This window comes from Corvus kubaryi, unplaced genomic scaffold, assembly GCF_017639235.1.
Source record: "Corvus kubaryi isolate FWS band 111438036 unplaced genomic scaffold, C.kubaryi_AGA036_p1.0 split1-131, whole genome shotgun sequence".
Taxonomy (NCBI): Eukaryota; Metazoa; Chordata; class Aves; order Passeriformes; family Corvidae; genus Corvus; species Corvus kubaryi.
In genome coordinates, this window is record NW_024582073.1 from 17,209,933 (window position 1) to 17,222,375 (window position 12,443).

General features: G+C 36.6%; 1 protein-coding gene across 5 annotated transcripts in view; it reads right to left on the reverse strand.

Annotated features, from left to right (window-relative positions):
- LOC121676525 (complement C1q tumor necrosis factor-related protein 7) overlaps positions 1-12,443 on the reverse strand; it is a 100,970-nt gene that overhangs the window by 34,706 nt on the left and 53,821 nt on the right. For 4 of the 5 annotated variants that reach the window (XM_042053159.1, XM_042053160.1, XM_042053162.1 and 1 more), the window contains 8 exons: positions 11,748-11,849; positions 10,767-10,943; positions 10,443-10,593; positions 8,946-9,082; positions 7,587-7,718; positions 5,530-5,739; positions 3,372-3,472; positions 393-533 (listed from right to left, as the gene is read on the reverse strand). In XM_042053159.1, coding sequence (XP_041909093.1) covers positions 393-533; positions 3,372-3,472; positions 5,530-5,739; positions 7,587-7,718; positions 8,946-9,082; positions 10,443-10,593; positions 10,767-10,943; positions 11,748-11,849 — 1,151 coding nt within the window. Of the gene's footprint in view, positions 1-392; positions 534-3,371; positions 3,473-5,529; positions 5,740-7,586; positions 7,719-8,945; positions 9,083-10,442; positions 10,594-10,766; positions 10,944-11,747; positions 11,850-12,443 lie in introns of those variants that run through there. The other variant, XM_042053164.1, reaches the window with a different exon arrangement.

A 12,443-nucleotide genomic window follows, 5' to 3' on the forward strand; every position in this document is an offset into this window, starting at 1 on the left:
CATAGAATTACATAAGGGTTACAATTAAGTCTGTAATATATAACAGAAATCTACTTCTCCATGAATAGTTTCATTATATCAGAAGTGTGTTTTATTTAAAAAGACTAGCATGGGTACTCTAAGAGTTGATAGCAGATAGAGTAATTATGTTAATTCTGGATAGTAACTTTCTTTACTCATTAGTCTGTAGAAAATCCTTTCTGCCACAGTAATTACTTATTTTAACCTTCCATCTTGCCCAGACTCAAAACGAATAGTGGCAGGCTCAACAGTGCCAGCACTGCTCAAAAGTCTTACTTCTGCATATCAGAATTCTAAGTTTCCAAATTAACTAATCCTGTTACAACTCTACTGTTAGCAAATAAAGTACAAAAAGTGTTATCAAGACATACTTCCTCAAATAAAGTTTCATGGGTGTGTTAGTAAACTTCTGAAAGTCCCGGAGGGATTTAATTTGTTTCCAAACTTTGATAATGGTCTTAAGCAACGTTCTATCTTTTTCTTGCTCAGCATCACGAAGTCTTCTGGTTTGTCTAGAAATACACATATATAGCACATGATCAACTGGAATTGTCTAACTCAGTGGAACAACAGATTGAAAAACTGGAATACCAAAAGCCAGGTGATGGGGGTTTCAGGTTGATTGATGGCTGCAGTGGTTTAAATCCAAGGAGCATAAAACCCAGACTTGAAGACTGCAGGATTTGATTTCCTCCTATATTCCAGTCTCTTTGATTTTGAACAATCTGACTTCAATTAAGTCTGTTCTTTAGAGATCTCAAAGTTTTCGGAAATGCTTATTACAGCTGTACATAATTAAAAACACTTTAAAGTAAATTCATGTAAACAACAGCCCAGGAAACCTACACTGCTGCTATGAAGTAATGCTTAGTGCACGTGTACATTACAAAAGATGTTTTAAACTTCATGTGCTTCTAGCGCCAGTAAAAAAGGACATGCAGAGATGAAGTAACGTAGTAAGTCCTTTGACAGATATAAAAGATTCTTAATACAAACAAAATTAACACAGCCTTTCTTTTGTCTCAGAATAGGTATTTCACATTTCCACCCTCTAATCTGATTGTAAAAGAGCTGTTCATTAGCATGTTTAATGACCATCACACACTTCCAATGTACATGTCCATGCAGCACAAGCACAGGCTGTTTCCACTACTATCTTGGTAGAAAAACAAGTCTGTGATTAAAAAAAAGACGTAAACTAACGTATTAGGACTTGTAATATTTAGAGAATGTGGAAGACAGAGGCTGGATTAGAGCTGAGAGAAGACATCACACATCATTTAACAGCATAAGCCAATTCAGTGAAAACAGTAAACAAAGAAGAAATGCAGACTTTTCAGAAAGCAACATGAGTAACTTCTCCACTTCATTAGCTAGCAGTTCGAGTATTACTTATCCATGTAGCAACCTTTTCTTTTTCGTCTACCAGATGATGCTAGAAGATGAAACTTAAAAGGCAGGAGGAACATACAGATCAGTAATCACACTTATCTAATGTATTGGATTTGGAAGCAGGACCTTTCAGTAGAGAATCATCTCTGCTAAAATACATCACCCACAAGAAGCTGAATCATAGAATCCACAGCACACGTTGGCTTCCTACTTCAGGAAATGAAGACAGGAGGGCTGAAATTACTAATGTGCAAAAGTTTTCTGTATTGAGACCACATTTCTTTCTCAAGCCAATGGATAACTACAGCTCTGATCTTCAGAATGCAAAGCATATACATCTGTCATGTAATTGGAGGGTGGAGGAAACAATTAGATTATTGTCCATGCTACATGTCTGTAATTTCTCATGAGTATTCTACATTGATCATCAGGAAAATGCAGTGTTGAAAGAGAGACAAGGCAGGTCAGATGATTTTACCAACATAAGTGGTCCAAGTTAGTACTGAATACCATGACAGCAAAAAATTCCAGAGCCCATCTGAACTTCATATGTGTAACAGCTTCCAATAACAGAGATGTAGCCAGAAAGAAATACAGATATGAAAAGCCCTAGACTAATACCAGCCAAACTCATTTCATGTTACTTAGGCAACACTGATCTCACTGATTTCAGCTGAGTTTCTCCAGATTCGTAACAGCATGAAACTAAACTAAAGCACTCAAGATCTAGAAAAACACGTCAGATACATAGAAGGCATATTCTTTCTAATTGGAATTTCTATCAAGCAAGCCTCCACATTGATGCCAAAATCCAAGAATCTGATTCCCACAGCGAATCTTCCCATCACCATTCTCATGCTTTCTCTGGTGAGATCTCCTGTCTCTGAGGTACTGTATGGTAACTGCACACCTCCTGCTCCTTGTCCTCTAGCAGATATGTTAGTGAGATACTGCCAAAAGCTATTCCATTTTCAATGGAAGGAAGTCTGTGTCCTTCAGTATAAAATAATGAATGATATACTACTTTATGTTCTGTACAGATACCAATGTATTACAAGACAGTGTACATGAAGAACGAAAATCTGAAGAAATAATTCCCAATGTAAGAGGAGTGTGTGGATGCATAAGTTTAGCAGATGTAAATTTCAAGGCTGAAAGTAGAATTGTTATTAAAATTTTTTTTTCATATTATGTTATCATGTGACCCATTACATCACTTTATACTTCTGTTTCTTTAAATGAATACATTACTGCCTACTTTTAGATTGTGAAAATGTTTCAGACTTTTATTATCTACTAGTTAAAAGGCTGTTCAGCACGGATGTCCAAAATAACTTCTTGTTTATCATACTGCTAACACTTACAGTTCATCACTGTCCATCTGCCAAAAATAATACAAACTGTCACTACTGAGCCAAAAACTGTAATGTATTTTTACTACCCAGCTTTTGTCCAAGAACAATAACTGTAATCTTGTAAAACAAAATTCTACCACTTTATTTGTATTAAGCCATTGGCAAAAACATGGCCAAAATACTTAAGAATGGGAAGCAAATCAAGAACACTTGTGTAATGAGGAAGAGGATGGAAAAAACTAGGGGTTTTGTCTGTTCAAAAAATTATGTTGCATTGTAAAAATTTTGTGCATCTAGCTGAAGTCTACTGAAACTTTATTTTAATTAAATTTAATTATACAAACATACCAGTAAGTAGCTACTAAGAAATTAACAAAAGTAATCAAATTAGACCACTTTTGAATGAAAATTTCAGCCTAAACTGTATTTTCTTCATAATGTTTTATGCCACTTATCAGTGACAACTCTTAAATCCTCAAAATTCTTCTAGAGCTATTTATAATAGAATTTAAAAGTCTGACATGAATCATACTCTGTAGCAACATGTAAAGGAAAAAAGGAATACAATTTTAAAAACCAACAATTTAATGAATTCATACTCACCTGATTTCCATTTTGTATTCAGATATGCTTTGCTGAGTGACAGGAACACCATCACCACCACCTTCTATACTGTATTGCACAGCACTCCTCAAAGCATGCAGCTTGAACAAACAAACAAAAAAGTAATTAACAGATGGCTTAACAAGTCATCCAGTGTAATGCACCTTGACAGGAAAGAGCTAGTTACTAATGACAGAAAACCCTGAACTGTCCTGATTCTGTGTTTACAGGGTTTTGCCATGTCTGTGAGGTGATTCTTCAGCATGACATTTTAATTAGGATCCCTGGGTATATGAGGGAGATTTACTAACTTTGATCACTGTAACAGATCTCATCAAGGGGAAAGACTGATCTAGGGAGTATTCTGAAAGCCAGGAATCAAAGGTGCAGGTGAAAAAAGACCTCAAGTCAGCAAAAACCCCCACCTTTCACAAAAGCCTTTTTTGGGACTAGGAAGGGCCACTAAAGGTAATTCTAGAAAATCCCAGAATCATAGAATCATTAAGGCTGAAAAAGACCTCCCAGATTGTCAAGTGAATTTGACAGAACGCCACCATGTCAACTAAACCACAGCACTAAGTCCAGTCATTTCTTGACCTTCCTGGGATGGTGACTTCACTGCTTCCCTGGGCAGCCCATTCCAATATCTAATCCCCATTTCAGTGAAGAAATTCTTCCTGATGCACAGTTTAACCTTCCCTGGCACAGTTTCTTGCTATGTCCTCTTGACTTGTCTCTGGTTGCCTGGGAGAAGAGACTGACCCCCACCTGGCTACAGCCTCCTTTCAGGCAGCTGTAGAGAGCAATAATTATGGACCATCACGAGCATCCTTTTCTCCAGGTTAAACCACCCCTGAAAGGAGGCTGCAGACAGATGTTGGTCTCTCCTGTCAATAACAAGTGATACAACAAGAGGAAATGGCTTCAAGTTCCAGGGAGGCTAGACGGGATCTTGGGAAAAAATTTCTTCACTGAAAGGTTTGTCAAGCACTGGAACAGACTGTGCAGGGACATCCACCATCCCTGGAGGTATTTAAAAGATGTGCAGATTGGCACATGGGGACATGGGTTAGTGACAGACTTGGCAGTGCTGGGTTAATGGTTAAACTTGATGAGCTTAGAGGTCTTTTGCAACCTTAATGATTCTGTGGTTTTATAGGTTCCTCTAATGAGGACATGGATAGCCCTAATGTCCTATTTCACAGAGCACGAAGACAAATCCTTCAGAAGTATGAACAGAACAAAGTATACCAAGGAATTATTTTGAGACACAGTATGAAATACCTGTCCATCATTAGAACTACAGCCTAATGCTTTATTTAAAAATTCAGAAGTATCTGTACACCACCTACTGATCCTCGTTACACTAATATAAAAATGAGCTTGTATACAATGATTATTTTTCCCTTATAATAGTTCTTTAATGTAGAAAATCATCACCTTTAATTTATGGAAATCTGAATGTATATGTACTTATAATCCAACTAATTTTTAACAGACAAGTATTCTTGTGTGGCCTGATGACATCAGAATTGTACAGACAATGCCTAATGTTCATGTACACATTTACACCAGAGAAGACCACTACCATTACTTCCAATGTACAGAGGGAGGAAGACTGGTGGTACACAGAGCATGAGCAGCCCAGTCAAGCTCACCCAGCAATAGAGCCAAAAACAGAAGAGTCCACAAGAGTGGCACAGGAAATGTGACAGCAGTATGCATTTAAAACACAGCATCTGTCACAGATACATGCCTGGAAATGGGTTCTACTTTTGTAAAACTTGGTGAAATTAAACTGACTCCTTTCACTTTGATTTGATAACTGAAACTAAACTTCACTAACTTCCCTCCATCACTGAATAATGTCTTTTGCTGTCTCCCTATCAGAGCTGCTGTATACAATCCTGTAATGTCTGACCTGTCACTCACTGGAAAACATTTTAGATACTCTAAGGAATACTATGCAAATGTTACTGTATTCCTTTTACTTCAGAGTTAATTCAAAACCAAAGCTCAAAGAAATTCTTAATCTTAAAAATGCAGTTCTGCACTGAACACACAGCAACCTCATTTAGGTTTTTAACTTCTGACAAATTCCACTTTTACCTAAAACTGTCACATCATTGTCTTAATAAGATACAAAGAACAGAAATACCTTGTCTGTGAGAAGTTTGGTAAGATTCTTCTGTTTTCTTACTAAATACTGATCATATAACTGAGCCAGTTTAGCTGCTAACACATGCTCACGGCTAAAACAGGGATGATGGGTGAATATCAGTCCAGAAATATCAATATCCAATTGAAACAGCCCCTGAAAATCTCCAGGTCCAACAAAATACTGATTAGAAGATGTCATTTTTATTGCCTGAAAGAAAAAAAGAATAAACTGGATTTACAGACGCTGACAACAGTATCTTTCAAAGATTTTCTTTGTCAGAAAATGACCCATTTAGCACTACCTACATTTAAATGCTGAGCCTTAAACTGTGTTAACATTTTGCTTTATTGATGAGTGGGTGGCACAAAACTACCATGGATATTCTACACAACAGAATTTTTATAGCCTACATGAGGCTGAAGTCATCTTCCTGTACTGAAGGTTTTGCTGAGCAATGAAGGCAATGACACTGGATTAGAAAAATCACAGCCTGCTAGTTCTCTTTTGACACATTTGTTTAGTATTGCTTTATCTCCTCCTAGAATTGAGCTCTGGGATAAACAGTGCAGCTCTCACAGAACAGCTCTCCTTGTAGACCATACAGATTGTGTACATTAGGAAATACATTACTTGCTTCCCCATTCTAATGCCAGGGAAATTCAGACCAATGAAGGCCAACAGAAGCTTTCAGCAACAAAGCTTAAAAAGTCTGCTTCAACCCTCTGCAACCAAAAGACATCCATGGCTTACATCCTCAAGTTACTGAAATCAGAAGAGAATTAGCACTGCTTCCAGCCTGACTACTCCTGCTCCCTTATTAGGATCCTTCACAAGAGATTCATCAGAGATATTCTGGTACCATAGAAGATGAAGCTGTTACTTACATAGTGTTTGTTGCAGTCTCTTCCCGAGAAAAGGAAAAAGAGGGATTTGGAGGGAAATTTAACTGTTGCACAGCTCTTTTATAGGACTGATATAATGGGCCAAGAAACACACTTGAGTCCACCTGATCCTTCCACATTCTGTTTCTCATCAAAATGTTTAATAAGATACAATCTGTCATAAAAATGACAACTTTGAATTCCTTATGCTTTATTCTTCTGCCTATAAAGGACCCTTTAAGCTCAGTACTTTACCACAGTGATTTAGATATTTCTATGTCACTGTCCATGTAAACATGGTGTTCTTGAAACATAAGCGCTCTTGGCCTATCTTTACAGGATCAAAACAGTAAATTTCTCCTGCCTGCAAAAGCTCCGTGCATAGATAGATCTGTGGTACTGGATGCAGCTTGTGGATTTCATATTTATCACCATCATCAAGTAAAGGGCCACATTTAAATCTGTATCAACAGCAACAGTCAGAAACATTTCCATGTCCCAAAAGAACACTCTATTAAAAGTCTTAAAAGTCAGATTTTCCAAGAGGGTAATAGAGTTCTAACAAGCAGAACAATTAAAGCTTGCTTCAAGCTTGCTGAATGGTTTTAATTGAAACTTCTTTTGATTTGTACTGATTGTACATTGAAACTGCTGTTCGCCAGGGTAGGTATGCTGTGACTAAGGAAAAAACAACCACAAAAAACCCTGCAAACAAAACAAAACAAACAAGAAAAACAACAACAACCAAAAAAATCTCACAGCCTCCCAAAAATATCTGAATTGATGCTACATAACTCAAAATTAGTTGCTGTCTACATGAGTAAACTTTATATATACACTAATATAGGAACTACCCTACTTTGGCATGAGAATATCCAAGGGTGCCTCACAAGGATCCTAGTGACAGACTTAAAGGTGTTTGTCATGGACTGATACTTTACTATTTCAACCAGCACCATCAGCTAAACTCTTCATCCTTTTGTATGCATTTTTACAGGAAAAAACAAATGTATTCTTAAAAAAGTAGAGCTCATTTAAAGAACAGATATGGAATCACAAAAAGTAGACAACAGTCATGGTTCTTAGCACAAAACCCTTCAGGTTACTGGAGTTTCTGGTGCAGAAGAACTGGGATACTGGGTCTCAGGAATCACATATATGAAACATGCCTACCTTTCTATACACTGTTTCAAGTTCTGGTGCAATGCCTTCTTCAAGTGAGAATATTGGAGGCCTAGTAGAAGACTGTTTAATTGGATTAGGCAATGCTAAGATTTTGCCATCATCACCAAACCACTCTCTCCCCTACAAAGGAAAACAAAATTATATATTGCTTCTTACTTTATAAAGAATTTACTTGCAAAATTATAATTCTTACAAAAAATACAGAATAAAAGGGGACTATGAATTTTTTGTGACTGAAATAAGCAAAACTTTCCTAATACAACAAAATGAAATCCTCAAATATACCAGAAGTAAGTTTTGAAATTAAAAAAACCAAGATGCTGCTCACATTTTGATTATACTGGTTTTTCTTTCCACGTGCAGTGTTACACATTTAAAAGAAAAAAAAAAATCAACACATCACTTATTTAAATGTTATTTTCTTAAATCACTGAAATTGAAAGAATTATAAGACTTGATTTACACAAGAGCTAAATGGCAGGTCAGATAATTTAATAAAGCATCTCTCAAATCTTCTATTCCACAACCTGAACTACTTAAACAACATCTATGAAAGCAGATTAGGTAAGTATTTTACACACCAATTGCTATCCATGGCTTCACATGTTTGACATTGTCCTAATTCCTCCCTTTGTTCTCATTACCTGGATTCATATATAGCTCAAACCAGTGCAGCTGTCCAAGGATGCTGCCCTACCCTGTTAATTCCATACCTGTTTTAATCTGACCCGAGAGCCATATGTCGACGTGGTAACACCATGAAGTCAACCAGAAAACTAACGGGGTTGAAACTGGCCATTCAAAAATTTTAGATCCAAATGTTCCCAATCTGATTCACAAAAGCACATGAAGAATCATAAAAAAATATAATATAAAGGGCAGCTGCTGCTCAGGAGTTTAAGTCTATACTGAACAATACACACCTTACCGTGTATAGGAAGATAATACAGTAGGACAAAATATATCCAAGCCACTTTCCCATGTCTTTCCATAAGACATTCTTAAAAATCTGAAAGGATTCTAAAATCTCTGTGATAATCTATACCAATATTTAATTAGCCTTACAGACTGATCAGTGATCTGTTCTCCAGCAGGCTACAAGCAGAGCCAGGAAAGGAAACCAGTTTTTTAAGACCCAGTCTCGTGTTCTGACAATGGGGTTACACTAAAAAAGCACTCCTACAATAATCTGTATTTCCCAACATCTGATGCTGCCAAACATTTTGAAGATGAAAGCCCCCTATCAGAATGACCATCCACTTGCTTAACTATAACAAAAATAAGATACTTATAAAGATAAATAAAATACTGATAAAAGTTACAACTAAAACGGTAGCAGTGACTTACTTGGTCCTGTCTGAGTATTCTGTTTTCTAAAATATTTTGATTAGACTGTGATACAAAGGGCCTTTCTCCTATGTAAAGACCTTCATCCTCAAGGTACCTGGGCTGCATATTTCCAGGTATCTTCTCAGAAGTAGGCACTAATGAGAAATTAAAGAGAAAACCATGTAAAATATCTTGTAACTGTAGTTTTAGTTTGTTAACTCTTAAAACGAATAGCACTGCATATTAAGTATGCTGTCAGCAGTATTTTTCTGCATAGGAAAAAAAGAAATAAATACAGAATTAAAACAGGTTCTTTTCTTAATCAAGACAGATCTCTCATAAAAGTGTCACGAAGTGTCACAATTCTAATAAACCGATAATTAAAAAATTTCCTCATCAAAAAATACTTCAAGTAACTTAGTGGAGTTTAGTATTAATGGTTGCTTGCACAACAGTGTAAAAAACCTTGAGTAGCAACTGAGCATTTCGAAGCCTTTCCAAAGGAAAGTGAAAATTTCAGATTAATCAGACCTCCTGTTAATAAACAGTTTCCTTAAGCTAGTCTCATACAAAATACAGAACATGCATAAAGAGTTATGTTAGCCAAATAACAGCAGGTGGAATTCTTTTAAAAGGCCTGCCTGCAAGGCTGTTTCACGGTGTGTATGGACTCAGTATTTTTCAAGAAGCAATCTCAAAACATGGAGGGATTATACTGAGGGTTACAATAAAAGTTATCCCCTAAATCAGAACACAGTGGATCACACAGGAAGTAGTCAAAACTAAATTACAAGACATGAAAAAACAGAGGCACACAATGTCAAATATTTTGACATTGCACTGCAAGCTGTACTGGTACCATTCTGGTATATGCCACTGGGAGACTTGTTTCTGTTTCTTCCAGTTCAAATATTAAATATCAAGTGATATTATAAAGCAATTTTTTAGGACTTTGTAGTTCTGTGGGAATAAGGAAAAAAGGTCAGAGACATGATCAATATTGACTAATTCACCAACTCAGATTTTGCAAAAATGGCTCCTTGAATCCCAAAAATCCTTATGTTAGTTGCATGACTCATGACAAACTCGCCACAAGGAATAAGCTGCAGATGTAGCCAAGTGAATAAATAGTCTAAGTTACAATGTACAGTGCATGAGCCATCCTTAGTAGATAGATGTGTGTACCTGTAACCTGCTGCATACACTAAATAGCAGCAGAAGAGAGGCCAGCACCTTGCACTTTCTACAGCCAGCAGTGAGGAAGTTACCCCTGAGCAACTGAGGTGCCCTGAGTATGCTTGCCAGTGTAGCAGGTGATGACCTGCTGAGGTGTGCATGCTCCCAGCTAATCCATGCTGTCAGACCTTTTCGCACTTGACTGGATGATTAGTGTCAGCTGCAATTAAACATCTCTCTGCTGCCAGAGACAGTTGATGCAAGATTTATTCAGCAGATCAAAGGGTGCCATGCTATACAAAAATCCAGGAACTAAATGGATAAGCACAGTCTTCATACCTGCTAACATGCTGGGAATGAAGAGAAATTCTTTTTCCCTTTTCAGTTGCTCAGAGTAGCTTTCACAATCAACAGGTTTCATTACCAGAAGATCTTCATCTGTCTGCCCTATGAATAAATCATCATCTTTAACTAGGCGCACGTCTTCATCCTGTAGGTTAAGTGCAAACATCTCTTTAGTTAGTTCATCTGTTTCTTAAGAAAGTCTCTTGAGAAAGTACACTTTGAGAATTTTTTAGGAAACTCAAGATGCCATTATGTATAGACTAATAAAATTAACAGAACTCTGAAAAAATATATGAACATTTATCCTATAGTTCTCACCATTTCATCCTCCTCTTGTTCGTCTTCACGAGTTTCAACACATTCCTCTTCTACCTCCTCTTCTTCATTTAATCCGTTCCTTTTCCTGGCTCCAACTTTGATTTTCTCTGGTACGGCATCAAAATTGAATGTAAAGAAATTATATGCTTCTTCCTCAGAAGGAAAATCATTCTGGAACTAAAAAAAGAAGACAAAGATACTTTATTATGGCAGTTATAAGAAAACTAGGGCAAGTGAAAAAATATTCCCATTAATAATATGAACCAGCAGCATGTATAAACATTTGTTACAAGATAATAATTATCTCAAACAGGACTCACTCAAATGCTGAAGCTAACTGAAATTTGTCAATGATACATGGAACTTTCTCTCTTGCTATATACTTCATTGAATATTTCTTGCAAAATGTTATTTAAAAGGTTACCGGTCTAATTTTAACATGCTTATTGTTTTAAATATAAACCAGAATCAGAAACACCAAAGTTTAAATTCTGACCATACAGCAGATACCCAGGTAAATGATATGAAGAGAAATTTCTAATGGCCTTTTGTCTCTGAAGGACCCAGGACCCTTTAGCTTTAGGATGAATCCCTAAGAAAAGAATTAACAGTAGTACTTTGTGGCTAATATCAATATACTAGTCTGTAAAATGCTTTAACTGCCAACTGGTGGCATTCTATAAAAAGGATTTAAACAGAAGACATATTTTTCCTGCAAACTCCAGTAATTGTGTCCAGATGGATAGTTTACTAGTTTTTTTGGTTTTTTAATCAAATGATCCAAAGCCATTCTTATATTTGATGAAGGTTCCTTTTATATACTTCAATTATTGGCATATACTGCTTGTGAATTTGTAAATTAAATAAAACCTCCGCTGCTTAAGAATGAATTCTGTCTGCTTCTTCAAACAGAATCATGAAACCACATAAAGGTTAAATTAAATTAATAATCGTTATTGAAATGGAGGAATTGGTACTTACTGTTGACTTTTGCTTAAGCTTTTTTACAGTATCACCAAACTTTACTTTTGATGGTAAGTGTGACTCATCCTCTTGCATCTCCCTGAATTTATCATTATCAGACTGCATAAAAACATATACATACGTTTAGTGAATTATAAAAAAATACAGTTGACTACAGTTACAAGATATTGCATTTTTACAGAAAAAAAATAACAAAAGAGAAACATTGCCACTGTGGTAACAAACTAATTACATATTTATTTTAAAAGATACATCTGACTACTATTTAATTCCTTTGGGTCAAGAAATAGCCTGTAGAGTATGAAGAGATGGTTCATTGCCTAAATGACAGTAGCTGTCTTCACTGCTGATTGGATCATTGCTTCTGCACTCCTGAACAAAAGCAATCAATCACATGCTAATGTCCAAAGGGAGAGAAAGGAGGCAGCAACGCAAACCCTTCCCTCGGGCAGACAGCCCCAGCTGGGCAGCAGTGTCAGGGGTGCTGCTGGCAGGGGCTGCAGCCCAGGTAAGGGAATCAGGGAGCTTCTCAGACAACCCCTGCTGCCATCAGGAAAACTCTCTTTGGTATTGTTTAAGAAACGTGGTGTTCATTGCTTGGGTGCTGAAATACACACTTGATAATTTATTTTATTCTCTCAAACATTTATTGCTAGGCTACCCTCTAACTCCATGGGTGACACTCCCCTGCCT